General features: G+C 35.1%; 1 protein-coding gene across 2 annotated transcripts in view; it reads left to right on the forward strand.

The window, feature by feature from the left end:
• CNOT2 (CCR4-NOT transcription complex subunit 2) overlaps window positions 1-16,003 on the forward strand; it is a 133,858-nt gene that overhangs the window by 77,148 nt on the left and 40,707 nt on the right. For both annotated transcript variants that reach the window (XM_030323218.2, XM_030323217.1), the window contains exon 3: window positions 9,291-9,413. In XM_030323218.2, the coding sequence (XP_030179078.1) occupies window positions 9,291-9,413 (123 nt within the window). The remainder of the gene's footprint in view (window positions 1-9,290; window positions 9,414-16,003) is intronic.

Below are 16,003 nucleotides of genomic sequence, written 5' to 3' on the forward strand. Positions count from 1 at the left end.
TCTGTGCCAGAATATTTACTTAGTCTCCAAAATAATGATTGTGGATACATTCATATAGGCCCCTGGTTTTTTGCTGTATCACATTTCCAGCCAGGGTCGTATGTACCCTGTGCATCTACCTGTGAACTGCCTTTTCAGTATTCGTTAAGGCTCTTACTGTTCATTTATTGGGCATTCTGCATTTGCTGAAACAAATGAATTGCTTTTATTTATTTCCATGTTCTTGGTTCAAGTTGATGAATTTAGAAATTCTACCTTTGAAATGTATCTAAGCCTTTACTTAGATCCATCCTAAGCAGATTCATAAACTATTCATTATATATTTGTCATATTGTAAATATCAAGCCACAGCATTCTAAAAAAGTTTTTAATTTTTTAATGTTTATTTATTTTTGAGAGAGACAGAGTGTGAGTGGGGGGTGAGGGGGCAGTGGGCAGAGAGAGACGAAGACACAGTATCCGAAGCAGGCTCCAGGCTCTAGGCTCTGTGCTGACAGCTCAGAGCCCAACGCAGGGCTCGAACTTGTGAACCGTGAGATCATGACCTAAGCTGATGTCGTTGCTTAACCGACTGAGCCACCCAGGCACCCCAAGCCACATTTTTCTAAAACTAGTAGGAATTCATGAGTAATATGTTTCTTTATTTTTAATTTTTTTTTTAATGTTCACTTTTGAGAGAGAGAAAATGAGACACAGAATCTGAAGCAGGCTCCAGGTTCTGAGCTGTCAGCGCAGAGCCAACATGAGGCTCGAATTCACGAACTGTGAGATCATGACCTGAGCTGAAGTCTGATGCTCAACTGAGCCATCCAGGTGTCCCGAATAATATGTTTCTTATATGAGAAGAAAAAGATATTTGTTCTTTTCCTAAAGATATTCAGATACTAATGTCTTTGTTTTTTGAGAAGATAGATTTTTTTTCCAGTGTATATCCTTTTCTCCTTTATTTAAGCCCATTTCTTTTTTTAGTGTCTTTCAGGAATGAAATAAAGATTATTTATAGTAGTTGTGAAGCAGGATTGGGAGCTCACAATCCTGTTACCAAAAAATATTCCTAAAACGAAAATTCCTTGGGTTATAAATATTTGTAGGTTTTCACCTGTAATATTTGATACAGGAATATTCTAATTTCATAAAATTTAAGCAGTCTCTCAGTGAGATTTGACTAATAAGCTTTTCTCTCAAATGGGTGATAGTAAAAATACCAAATTATTTTCAGATATTATGGCTTCTCATGATTGGTTTCAAATATTGATTGACTACATCTTGATAAAGTAGGTAAATATTAATGGAAATTGTGATTTTTATTAATTTCTGCTCACTTTGTAGACAACAGAGAATTTGTGTGTATATGTATGTGAAGTGTTTGATGCTAGTGAATACAGAATTGGGAGGGAAATGTAAAGAAGTCAAATTCTGTATTCAGCAATCAGTGAATTAGTAAAATCTCCATTAGGGAAACTATAAGAAAGGAACAGTCTGTCCCACTCTCTCCCCAACCCTCCCCACCACGGCACTGTATGACTTACATTTGGCGCTCATTATCCTTTATAATACAAGGTAGGAGCAAATTCTGTTGCTAGAAATAAAAAAAAAAAAAAAAATTCATGGCTATGGAAAAGTCACCATACTTTAATGTTGTGAAATAGTTGATTTGTGATGAGATACATGGATCAGCATGTTAAGCAAAACTCCTGGCTACATTAGAGAGAGAATCCACAAGAAAAAGTTGCCCTTAAGGATTTATTTTTATTTTAACCCATTTTATACATGTTTTCTACACATTTAATGCTACAGTATCTATTTCAGTAGTTTATAGTGAAATTGAGAGATATAATCGTATTTCCTTGAAGGGTTCACTGATTTAGAAAGTACTTAAAAATATTGGTTCACTTGGAATATGGAAACTGATTACTTTTTAATTGGTGTAATAGTGTTCTTTTAAGCATAATTTTATTTTAAAATTAATTGAACTTTTCTCTAAAATAGGTGCAGTCAGTTTGGTAGTGACTGGCTTTTGTTTCATGTACCCCCAGTCAGTTCATCCTCATTTTTCTGCTAAAGAGATCTTTTTGACATGCACAAATATTTAATTGTGGCATCCTCCACTTCTATTGTTCTCTGCAAAATAAGCACCCTCCCCTTTTTGCCCCTTACTCCTTTTCCCATGATGAAGCTTACAGTTTGAGGAGAATACTCACATTAAACTATTAGTTGTATATGTGAATGTCATTGTACTATAGTGGTTAAAAGAAGAAACTCTAGGAGAATGCCTGGATTCATATCCCATCTCTGTCACTTATCAGAAATGGAACCTCAGGAACATCAGATATGTGACCTTGGGCATATTATCCAACTTCTCCACTTGTCACTTTTCTCATCTAAAAATGAGGACTACTCAAGTAAATACTTGATTACATAAGTAGATACATTTTATAGCATTTAGAATATATTGCCTGGCACATAGTAAGCAGTCAATAAAAGTTCTTTTTATTATTGTATGATTACAGTTATGGTAAAGTGTTTTCAATGACCGCATATCAGGAGTTAGATCTAACTTAGTGTGAAAGTTTCAGACGGGAGAAAAACATTCTAAATAGAGGTATCAGCATATACAAAGATGCTGAGTAGGAAAACATCTTGTGTTTGAGTAAGTGAAGGTGTGGCAGCAGTTTAGTGGTGACCGGGACCTGTAGAGAGAGTTAATGTCAGGGAGGTTACATAAGACCTTACTGTTATTATTTTAGGAAGCTGTTGAGACATTTCAGTTAGTAGGGCTACAACAATTAAGTTTTTATTTTAAAAACCCACTTGGAAAAATAAATAAAAATTCACTTTGGCTGACGTGGGAGACTAGATTAGAGGAAATAAGTGGATTAATAAAGATCTGTTTGGAGGACATTAGAGATGCTTGTGCTAGGAAAGATATGGATAATTTTAATAAATATTTAAAAGTTAGTCTAATCATGGGGCGCCTGGGTGGCTCAGTCGGTTAAGTGTCTGACTTTGGCTCAGGTCGTGATCTCACAGCTCATGGGTTCAAGCCCCGCATCAGGATCTGTGCTGACAGCTCAGAGCCTGGAGCCTGCTTCAGATTCTGTATCTCCCCCTCTCTCTGCACCCCCATTCCCTACTCACGCTCTGTCTGTCTCTCTCTCTGTCTCTCAAAAATAAACATTAAAAAAAATTAGAAAAAAAATAAAGTTAGTCTAATCAGCTTGAGTTTTAATTGTTGAGGATCATAGAAGTTACAGATGGTAGTTTTCAGAGGTGAACATGAGTGGGAACAACTGAATAACTCAAATTAGCCTGAGGTGTAAGTTTAGTTTGGGCTTTTGAGATCATTACTGCTGCAAAGTTACGTTAAGATCATGATCTCAGGAATCTTGGTCTCTGTCCTCTAGGTAGGGGAAATTAATGAGAGATGAGAACAGGAGAGTGGCAGTCAACATACTGGTTATTAGTATGATACCATAATAAAGTGTTAGTCTAGAGAAGTCTAGCTTAGTTCATCACTTAGATTTTTATACCTGGTTTTCCTGTGTACGCTCTTGCCCTCTTTTTTTTTTTTTAATTTTTTTTTTTAATGTTTATTTTTGAGACCGAGAGAGACAGAGCATGAACGGGGGAGGGTCAGAGAAAGGGAGACACAGAATCCAAAACAGGCTCCAGGCTCTGAGCTGTCAGCACAGGGCCCGACGCGGGGCTCGAACTCACGGACCGCGAGATCATGACCTGAGCCGAAGTCGGCCCCTTCACCCACTGAGCCACCCCGGTGCCCCACGCTCTTGCCCTCTTAACCTGGCATTGAAGTCCAGCCTACTTTTCGTTGCTACCTATCACTATCCTTCCAGACATCTTCTGTGTTGGCTATATTGAAAATTTTGTTTCCTGGGCTTTGTCTCACTTCTGAGCACTTGCACATGCTGTCTCCTATGCCAAAGTTTGCTTCTACCTCCCACCCCACACACTTCAACTTTAAAAATTTTTTAATCAAGTCTTTGTTCCAACATTAGTTCTTCTATAATGAAATCTTTGTTTCCCTCAGACAGTTAGATATCCCCTTGTGTTCCCAAAGTACCTGTGCAGATTTTCATATTGTAATTGTTTATTTACAGGTATGTCTCCCATCTAGACTATGAGCTTGTTTAAGATTTGGAACTATTACTTATTCAGCTTTTGTGTTCATTTGCACAATTTTTGGTATAATTCGTATAGTATTCCCTCAGCGTGTTTGTTGAAATGTGAAAGCAGACCAGTCAGGAGGTTAAAATGAACTAGTCCGGAGCTTAAACCAAGATGCTGATAGGAAGAATGTGAAATCCACTCTGAAGAAAGGCTAGAATTTGGGTGTACAGAACAAAGCAAGAGAAACTGACTTGGAAAATCAGTTTTAAGTATTACTGATTTAGTTGATTAATTGTACTCAGGGAGAAATGTCTAGGGTTATTTTAAAATTGGCTGCTAGAACCTTGAGTTAATCCTGAAGATAGATTTTGAAATCAACCTACATTTGTTTGCTGTCAAGAAAAGGACCGCTCTGCCATGAATGGGTTTCTGTCCCTGGGAATAGGATTTCATGCCTGGGCCAACATTTGCCACCATTATAGAAACAATAAATGATTTCAGAGTAAGTTCCTCTCCAGAGGCCTTGCTGAAGGAAATTTGTGTAAGATTAAATATCATCCTGCCTGGGATATGATCAGAGTCTATTTTTCACCCTTTCCAATGTTTTTTTCTTGTATATGCATATACACATACATACACACATTTATTTTCAAGTTTTCATTTATAAAGTGTCCTAGTTTTGTTTCCCTGACTTTTAAAAAAGCTACAGGCCTTTCTTCTTATTCCTTCTATCTTTAATTGTCATTCATCCCACCTGGGTCCACTTTGCTAGCCTTTAAAGTTACTGTTTTAGATTATCTCAAGTTTGGGGTTTTGTGAATTCCTTTTTTGTGATTATTCTGACTTTTACTGCATTTGACTTTGAAGTACCGTATTTAAATGTTGAGAGTGTCATACCTTAGGACTTCAGAGCTAGTCCAAAGTAAATTATGAAGTATACTGGGAAAATCTAGCCAACCTGGTGCTTCCATTTTGCCTGTCACTTTAATCCCCCTCTCTCTACTCCTACATTTTGAGACCAACTCTTTTGAGGGGTGGGGGTGGGGGGGTGGGGGGGTGTTAGGCTGATAGAAAGGATTAGTGGAAGCTATTCTGTATATACTTTCTGATTAGTTCTTGCGGAATCAAAGGAAAAGATAAAATAATTAAATGTTTTAGATGTGTGTTCAAAAAAGGCTTAATAAACTGCTTTTGCTGAATACATATGTCATATCATATTCTTTGTTGGTAAAATCTCACTTTTTACTTCTCCTTTGCTGTAACATCTGGTATGAAAGTCAGGAGAAAAGAAAGTAGATGTAAGTCTGCGATATGTTTACTTCAAAACTGACAAATTGTATATACCAAAGATTCTAACAAATGTCATATAATGTAAATTGTAGTATGATTTTATTTTACATTATGTTTTTATTTCCATTTGCCAAATCAACTCTAATATATATGGCATTACTAATAACTGCAATGGAGTGTTAACATATCCTCTTTGAAATTGATAAAAATTGGTTTCTGGATTACTTTGATTGATACTTACTCTCTTCCAGGAGATAACGTGAATACCTTACCCTTTGATATCATCCATTCATTCATCCATTAGTGTCAGGTTTCTCTCAAAATATATCCTTTATCTGACCATGCCTCTCCACTTCTGCCACTACGCCTGTAGTGGGAGCCACCGTCCTCTCTCCCCACCTGCTTCCCTTCTTCACTTCTGTTTCCTCTTTTGTTTATGCCTTACAGAATAACTGTAATTAAAAAATATATATGCCAAATTATGTTACTCTTAAATTACTCCCAAGCCCTTTTGACTTCTGTCTCACATGGAATAAAATCCAAAGTCCCTCAGAGCCTGCAAGGCACAGCATGATTTGGGTCCACTGGTATCTTGGACTTTGGTTTCTGTGTCCTCTTCTGTGTTCCTACTGCTTGAGTCACACTACTAATGATATTGCTGTTCCCTCTGTTGAATGCTCTTCCTACAGGTCTTTGCCTAGATGGTTCTCTTATTTCTATGCCTGATTGTAATCTTCCTAGTTTCATCTTTCCTGGCTATTCTAAAATAGTTTTCCTACCCTATTGCATCATTCTATGTGGAATAAAGGACAGGCCCTTAAAAATGAAATAAAACTAGCTTTTATGAGAAAGTTACTATGTTATTCTTTCCTTTCCTCTTTTTCTTTCTTTCCTCCTCCCTCCTTTTCCTTTCCTTTCCTTTCCCTTTCCCTTTCCCTTTCCCTTTCCCTTTCCCTTTCCCTTTCCCTTTCCCTTTCCCTTTCCCTTTCCCTTTTCCTTTCCCTTTTCCTTTCCCTTTCCTTTCCTTTCTTTTCCTTTTCCTTCCTGTCCCTTCCCTTCCTTTTCCTTTCCTTCCCTTCCTTTTCTTTCCCTTTCCCTGACCCTGACCCTGTCCCTTTTGCTTTTGCGTTTGCGTTTACGTTTGCTTTTGCTTTTCTCCTGCCCTGGATCAGATAATTTTTTGTTTCATCGTAGTACCCATTCCCAGACTGGTGCTGCATTTGGAGAGCAGACTATTAACACTCTTACCTTTCTTCTTTTGCTTAAGTCATGTAAGAATAATTAGTATTTTCACTGATGTGTAATTTCTGTGTTGAAGCACACAAAACAAAAATGAAATTCTACATATTCATGTTTTCTCCTCTCTTTCTCTGACACACACACACACACACACACACACACACACACACATTGAGTGTGGGAAAATCTTGTATTAATGAGTGCATTTCTGTTTTCCTTTGAGGCATTTCATATATTTAGTTTTGCTTTCAAACAGTAAAGCCTCTTAAACAATATTAGCATATTTTTTTATTCTGTACAGCTAATTTCAGTTTTGGAATTTTAGGAGTTTGTAATTGGTTTTGATGATAAATGTTATACAAAACATGTCAAAATTAGACTTTGCTTTGTATCCATTGAGTTGATTTATGTGTGTGTAATTCGATGAGAGGTAACCCTGGTTGTGTCTGGTTATCTGGTTATTTTCTCCTGAAATTTTATTGTATTGTCTAGGTTTCATGCCATTTGCCCATGTGTATCCTTTCTTAGAGTTGGAATTCAGTAGTAATGGTCCTTTAAAGAGAATTAAATGTATTCTTCTTAACTTTTGCAAAACAAACTTTAAAAATTTCATCTGTGGAGTCATAATTTGCAGACTAAAGTGCTTTCTTCCACAATTACTTTTCTATTATAAAACTTCCCCCAAAAAACCACTTCTTCCTGTTAAAGACTACTTAGGGGTTTGGTGGATAGGCATGTGAGGTTCTAGTCCCTGAAATTACATTCAGAATTACAGAATAGCTTTTATGAGATCCACCAGGGAGTACATTACTAAAGAAGATTAAGTATGTTCTAACAAAATAATAAACCTTTAAAAATATTTCTGTATTTCACACCTACAGAGATGAATAGTCCCAAAACATATAGCAAAACAGTAAAGCTGTCATCAGAGTGTTGTTCATTTTTAACTAAATAGCTTTTTCTCAGACCTCAAAAGGAAGAATGGTTAAATAGTTGAGTTTCTTAAAAATTTAACAGGGAACCTCAGATATAAAGCAATTATTAAATAAATTTGGTTATTAAAGATTGCAGCATATCAGTTTACCCTTTGTCTGCTGATAAACAGTAGTAACTACAGTATTTCAGTTTGAAATGAGAAGTAAAAGAAATTGTTTATTTCTTATTTATAATTGAAGAAAATACCCTTATTTGTAATGAGTATACAAGACAGATGTCAAATTTGATGTCTTTCCCCAAAATTTTTGCAAAAAGATGTATTCAAGTCTTCACAAATGTCTTCCATCATGACATTTCAGTTTACTTTGGACTACAAAGTACCACTGGGGGAAGACACATTGACCTTAAATAACCTAGTTAGTTGATAGCTGTGGAAACTCCATAGAGGTCATCCTAAGGAAACAAAATTAGCATGGGGGCGTCTGCCTGGCTCAGTCAGTAGAGCATGGGAATTGATGCTTGATCTCAGAATTGTGATTTTGAGCCCTATGTTGGGTGGAGAGATAACTTAAAAAATAAAGAATGGGGGCGCCGGGGTACTCAGTTGGTTGAGTGTCCACCATCAGCTTAGGTCATGATCTCCTGGCTTATGAGTTCAAACCCCACGTCGGGCTCTGTGCTGACAGCTCAGAGCCTGGAACCTGCTTCAGATTCTGTGTCTCCCTCTCTCTCTGCCCCTCCCCTGCACACGTTCTGGCTCTCTGTCTCTCAAAAATGAATGAACATCAAAAATTTTTTTAAAATAATAATAGTAATAAAAAGAATGAATTGTGAAGACTATTGTCTAGTGCTGCCTTCAAAAAAAGAATTAACACAAGGGTGCCTGCCTTGCTCAGTCAGTAGAGCATGTGAGTCTTGATATCAGGTTCGTGAGTTTGAGCCCTATGTTGGGTATAGAGATTACAAAACTTAAAAAAAAAAAGAATTAGCACAGATTTAGTAATTATTTGTATTGGCATGGGCTCAAAATTACTAGCGTTGGAGGTGATCAAGATTTAAAAAGCAAAAGTAATAATATAATAATAATCAGATTATATAACAAAAATCATAAATTTACACCAGGATGATGACTGAAACAATTATCTTACTGTTACAAGAGTGGGTACTTGTGGCTTGAGATAAAGTTTCCAGTTTGCCATTACATACTGACTTAAATAGTGCTGTATCTCAGTAAATTTAGATTGTGAGTGAAGATGATATGCTCTGGAAAACAGATCATTTACACAGTGGATACAGTGATGACAGAGACAATAATATTGAAGATGGATGTGAAGATTTTTAATAACTAAGCCCAAAGTTGAATTTAAAAACAATCTTTGTATGGGAAAGTATATATTGGGTTGTAATTTTTCAAGAATAAGTGATGTTTATTTCTTTTAAAGTAAGTGGAATTATTGCATAAGAATGGCTTTATTAAATTTCTCCTCTTATTTTATGTGCCTGGAAGCAAAAATTTAATACTGTTATTTTATAGTCAGATTTCCGACTTTTTCACATGCCCTGTTAGCCCTTCCGTAGTCAGTCTGTTTCTTTATCTTAGCATTGCTTCCTTCATTTTCTTTTTTCCTTATAGGAGTTTGGTAAAGCATGACATTTTCTAAAATATTACTCTTGATAAAAGCAGTATTTTTGTTTAGGTGACAAACAGCATGTTTGGTGCTTCAAGAAAGAAGTTTGTAGAGGGGGTCGACAGTGACTACCATGATGAAAACATGTACTACAGCCAGTCTTCTATGTTTCCACATCGGTCAGAAAAAGATGTAAGTTAATCAGTTATATTGTGTTTACTTAGCAGTGTATGTCTGTGTCCTTCTGGTTCCTGAAAAATAGTATATGAATTGCAAAATACCGTCTTTAATCGAGTGACTGTATTTTAGATCCAGTGCTACACCCTGGGGATACAATGGCCTATGGGAGCTTACATTCTAATGGGAGATATAATGTCCTATAATTCTTAAGTTGGGATATGGTAATACTGTGGTAGGAAGTACTCAAAATCCTCTGGTAAACATGGTATTCTAGATTATCAGTTTTTTTAACTTGTGAAGTAACTTGTTTTAATATTAAAATATACACATAGAGTAGAAAGCAGATTTGCACAGATTTAAAGATGTAATGGCAAGATTTAGTGAAACCTTACCTTTGCTCTTTAATCTTCAGGGTGTAACCCTAAGCTTCAGTTAGTAAGAGTATCTCCTCTGTTCATCCGTAGAGATGCTAGTACAGAAAAATTTTGGAAGAACTGTATTCAAACATAGATGTTATGTTATAGAGGTGTGAATTAAGTGCTTTGGAAGGCTAGTAGTTCAGTAATCCCGTTTGGAATGAAAGGATTTCACAAAGCCAAGTCATAATTAGCAAATTGATAAAATATTTTTAAATCAATTAATTGTTGTTTTCAAATCTAGTAAGCCTCTTTAAATTATACACTATATACTACAGTAGTCAAACCAGTTGCATTTTTGTATTTGTACCCACCCACCTTTTTTCTCTTTTCAACCCTTTATAAACTTGGCTATTCCTAATTTCCCTATCTATATAACAATCTATTCTAGTTAATAACCTAATGGGATTGTTACTGATATTTAAAGCACTGATAAAATTCTAAGATCTGTAAGAAATGCTCTCATTTTTCATTAAAGTCGACCATTAGTAAATTAATTCCTGTGTCTTACAATCAGTTTTTACCCCCTCCTATTTTGATGCGACTCCCCTTTATTTTTGTTTGAAAATTGTGTCATTTTGGCAACAGTGTGTCAGTTGTGTTATTAGGACTCTTTTCAAAATAGGTGGTGACTTCATAATTAGTGTGCAGTTTAATAGCTGATAGAATAGTGTCATCTCATTAATTTTCTGTTACCTTACTGCTCTTCTAACTGTTTGCTCTTGGATATAAATTATAATTGAGTTACGTTTTACTTAAGTTTCTATGTTTACGTCTTGGTCTTGTAGTTGAAGAATTTGGAATATCTTCTGGCTAATGTTGGTTGCAAAAACTATAACACTAATCCACGTGTATATTACTATGATTGTATAGGGAAAGTTAAGTCTGATGAAAAAAATGGTAATAGAATATTACTTATTGAAGAAAAGCACTCATTCTGATTAGGAAGATATGAAGCTTTCAAACAAATCTGGAATAAAATACGTACAGAGGATGACAGAGATGTATGTCTTCTAGAGAACAGAAATGCTATATATCCGAGGTTTTTAGTCACCATTATTAAATACACTCACATATGTTGGTTACCATTCCTGTTCAGTCGTTTGTCACAAAAACAACACAATGATTTGCTTTAGAAAACTTTTTTTTTTAATTAAGAAGGTAATAAGACATAAGAAATTAGGCTCTAAAGCCTAACACTTATATGTGTTTGGATCTTGGCTTTGCCTGTTACCAAGGACTTCTCCAAGCCTCTGTTTTTTTCTCCTTTAAGCTGGAACAAATTTCTACTGTTGCTGGTACTTTTTTTAATAACAAAATAGTACCAGAGGTATTATACAGATTTTTAAAAACATGCATGAGAAGGGAGAAGAAAAATTACCCATAATTTTGCTGATCAGGAATAATTTTCTGCTAAAATTTTGGGGCGCCTGGGTGGCTCGGTCGGTTGAGCGTCCGACTTCGGCTCAGGTCATGATCTCACGGTCCGTGAGTTCGAGCCCCGCATCGGGCTCTGTGCTGACTGCTCAGAGCCTGGAGCCTGTTTCAGATTCTGTGTCTCCCTCTCTCTCTGACCCTCCCCTGTTCATGCTCTGTCTCTCTCTGTCTCAAAAATAAATAAACGTTAAAAAAAAAAAATTAAAAAAAAAATAAATAAAATTTTGATTTAATACATTAAATATTTTTACTTTAAAAATGTTATCATGTAAATCTCGAACATATTAACATATTTTCCACTAGAAAGTTTGTACCAGTTTTTACTCTGAGCAACACTTTCCATGCCCTCAAAAATACCAGGTGTTAGTTACCTCTAAGTCTTTGCAGTATACAGAAGAAACTTACTGTCTTAAAATACATTAAGACATTGTTAAATTTACACTCATAGGCATGCACACACTCAAACACACATGGTAACATGTCTTTTCCATGTAGTTACTGGCCATTTGTATTTCTTCCTTTGTGGATTACCTATTTTTGTCCCATTTTCTATTTCTCTATTGAGATGGTAAGTCTTATTTGTTAGTGTTCTCCATAAATTAATAGACCCTTGTGCCCTATTACAAATACTTTACCAGTTTTTTTTGCTTACAGTTAAGGGAATGGTTTTTAAATGTAAAAATATCTATCATTCTTACTGAATTTGACTCCTCAGTGTTTTATTTTTTATGCTTTTATGTTTTTGAGATCATACTTAGACTTTTTCCAGCTATTTTCTTCTGGCATTTTTGTGCTTCATTATTCACATGTAACTTAGCTCCCTTAGAAATATATTTTAGTTTGAAGTGTGAATATTGGTGCCTGGATCTCCACCTGGCACTCCTCCCACCCTTTCAGGTTATCCAATATCCAGTTGTCCCAACACCATTTATAATTTAGATCACAGGTTAGAAAACTTTCCCATAAAGGACCAGATAGTAAATATTTTAGGGTTTATAGGCCAAGAGGCTAAATAAAGAATATTATGTAGGTATTTATATAACCATTTAAAAAGTAAAAAAAAAATTTTTTTAGTTCACACACCCTACAGATATAAGCTTTGTGCTGGATTTGGCCTGCAGGCAGGAATCTGCCCAGCCCTGAGTTAGACCATTCATTTAAGGCTAATTGAAATCCTCCCTGCATATGTATTAATGTCTGATTGGGCCTGTTTCTAAACTCTTGTTCTGTTTCTCATGCTGATTCTGTGGCAGAACTGCAACATAGTTGAATTGCTGTAGCTTTATAGACAATTTTCACATCTTAGTCAGGTAAGGTCTTTCACATCCTTCTTTATAAAATATTTTTGACTATTGCACATTTATACCTATGGTTACCTTCTTTTAGAAGTCTGGTGTCTGTCTTCTGTTGTTCTGATGCCATTTTTTAATAAGTAGGGTTTTATGGTTGCCATTTTTGTTACATTTTTCTCATTGGTTTTTACTGATAGAATAGTTTGTATTTATCTTATAACCAACTACCTTACAAAACTCTTACTAGTTTTTGTTGATTGGGAACAGGGGCTCTGCAAGTCCTACTGTATGATTTTATATCTCACTCACATGATTTACTAACCAGGTGTCCTTGGGCAAGTTAGTCTCTTTGTGTCTCAGTTTTTTCATCTATAAGATACGAATAACAGTATATGATTCATAGGTGGTTATAAGGATTGAATGAATAAACATATGCAAAACTTTCAGAAGACCAGATAGTAAATATTAAATAAATTTTGCTACTAATATGAACAATAATAATATTATTATTCCATTTGATTGTCTTGGGTTTTTTACATAGTTATGTATATCATCTGCAAATAACAATTATTTTACTGTAAAACTATTGAGGAGAAAGCTTTTAAACGTAACAAATAGATGAGATAATTTTGTAATTTTTTTCTGTCTGGGAACAGTGAGAAAATAATTTCAAATTCTTATTTATGATAAAGAAAAACCTACCAGTGATTGAGTGAATCTGTATGCCATTTATTTAAAAAAGTCCTGGGGCGGCTGGGTGGCTAAGTCGATCCAGTGCCGACTTCAGCTCAGGTCACAATCTCACGGTTTGTGAGTTCGAGCCTCGTGTAGGGCTCTGTGCTGATGGCTTGGAGCCTGGGGCCTGCTTCAGATTCTGTGTCTCCTTCTCTCTCTGCCCCTCCCCTGCTCATGCTCTGTCTCTCGGGAATAAATAAATGTTAAAATTTTTTTTAAAAAAAGTCCTAATGTACCCTATCCATATAGTATAAAATGTAAGTATCATATGCATGGTTGTAGAAGTATTTGGGAAGCTGTTCTTTATGTGATTGTGTACTAATTAAATTGCTAAGTAGTTCTTCAGGACTACTTATTTTCCAAGGCCTTTTATTTCAAGAGATGCTTGTGTATGGATATGTCTTTGTATAGAATGCTGAATTTGCTATTTTGATGTATAAACACCATTTTATAAATATTACAGATAATGTTATTTAAGCGTTTTCACAAGATTAAATAAATTAGAGGTAGATATAGGCTTGATTTCTTTTTTATTATAATTATTTTCTTTTTTTAAAAATTATTTTCTATTTGGGAACATTATGGAAGATGAAAAACATTCATATAAGATGTCAATAGACAGCTCTTTGGGGATAATATAATCTAAACAGCTTAGAGTTATTGTTGTTTAAATATATTTGTATTTGAATTGCTAGTCTATTTTCTAGTCATGTGAGTCTGTGCACTCAATTGATAATTCTTAAGCATAATCATTTTAGAAACACAAACTCACGGGAACTCCTTTTCCCTTGCTTTAATATATGCTGTAAAGACACGAAATGTGACACCTGTTCCTTTTTAAAAAGCTCTTAAAACTGATAAGAGTAGGCCACTTTCTTATTTTGACAAACAGCAACCATTTTGAACTCATACCTAGCTTTTGTACTTGTGTTAGCCTACAGTAATTATGGCTGCTAGGATTTCTTTCAGACCAATTAATAACCAGTATTTCATTAAAACCTATTTATAAACTTGTATTATTATAAAATAAATTATTGTTGTCATCATCATTATTAGTATTAACTACATGTTGGAGTCCTGCTTGGCTGACTGTCCAGTTCATTAATTATACTCACATTCCTTTCTACCTGAAGACCTTGGTGTCCTTTTTTTTGTTTTGTTTTGTTTTGTTTGTTTTTCGGATCTTCACATGGTTCTGTCTCACTGTTATCTCTCACTATATCTACTAAAATGCCTTCCCTGAGAAGAAGCCGTCTCTCTTTGACTAAGTAGCTTTGTGTATACTATCAGTACTACTCCCACTGTATCCTTCAAGATTCTTTCTTGCACTTTCATAATCATAGCATCTCTGTATCTGAAATACATCTTCATTAATTGTTTATTATCCTCTCTACTCCATTAGAATTTAGGTCTAGTTTACTGCTGTGTTCTTAGAACACATATATAATAATGCATATGAGTTAGTAGGCTGTCAGTGAGTTTTTGTTAAAGAAAGGGAGGGAAAGGAGTTGATATTGAAAAATAACAGTTAAGATTATTTGCAGATATTATTACCTAAAAAAACTCAAAAATCGCCTTTAAAACTTTAATTGAAAATGTGAATGTGTATAATAAATGTGTGAAATTTTTATGACAGTGATAACCTGATAGAGTTAAATGTAAATAATAAATAAATCAGACTGTACTCTAAAGAAACTGGAATTAAATATGAAACCATTTGAAGGGAATGCTCCAAAACCCTTTACATTCATGGGCAGTCACATAATCTTCAAACTCCATATTTTAAAGATAAAAGCTTATTATTAAGGGGGGGTTAAAATGATATAAGATCTATCAAATTGTGATATATGTACAAAAAGAATCACAAAATGTTTCATCTCAATAATAATAATAAAAATTCATGGGGGGTGTCTGGATGGCTCAGTTTGTTAGGCATCTGACTTCAGCTCAGGTCATGATCTCACAGTTTATGGATTTGAGCCCTGCATCAGGCTCTGTGCTATCAGCCTGCTTCAGGCCTGCTTCAGACCCTATGTCTCCCTCTCTCTCTGCCCCTCCCCTGCTTGTGCTCTCTTTCTCTCTCTCAAAAGTAAATAAACATTAAAAAATATTTTTTTAATGTTAAAAAAATTCATAGTTAGAAAATATTTTATTTCTACATACTAGTAAGGAAGCTTTGATTTTCATGGAAGAATAGCCAGTCTCTGAGGGAGTATTGAAGTAATTGCTGTAGAACTACATAATTAATTCAAACCTCATAGAAAACTATTTAGAAATGGATATTAAAAAAACCTTTTAGAAATGTGAACATTTTTTGAATTAGTCATATGCCTTCCTATATATTTGGCTAAAATTCAGATAATAATAAGATGTTCATTGCCATACTTTGAATTTGAATATTAAATGTTCTGTAGGAATTTACATTGACTCTTGTAGCATGCATTATACTTTTTGTAAATGCTCTTTTTAATATTTTTTTTATTTGAGAAAGAGCATGCAAGCAGGGGACAGGCAAAGGAAGTGAGAGAGAGAATCCAAAGTAGGCTCCACACTCAGCACAGAGCCCAATGTAGGGCTCGATCCCATGACCCTGGGATCATGAACTGAGCTGCAATCAAGAGTCGGACACTCAACCAACTGAGCCACCCGGGCGCCCCCAACAGTGCTTTGTAAAACTTAATGTTTTAGTCAAAATTATTTGAAATAACCAGTAAACCCATAA

Source organism: Lynx canadensis, chromosome B4 (genome assembly GCF_007474595.2).
Source record: "Lynx canadensis isolate LIC74 chromosome B4, mLynCan4.pri.v2, whole genome shotgun sequence".
Classification (NCBI taxonomy): domain Eukaryota; kingdom Metazoa; phylum Chordata; class Mammalia; order Carnivora; family Felidae; genus Lynx; species Lynx canadensis.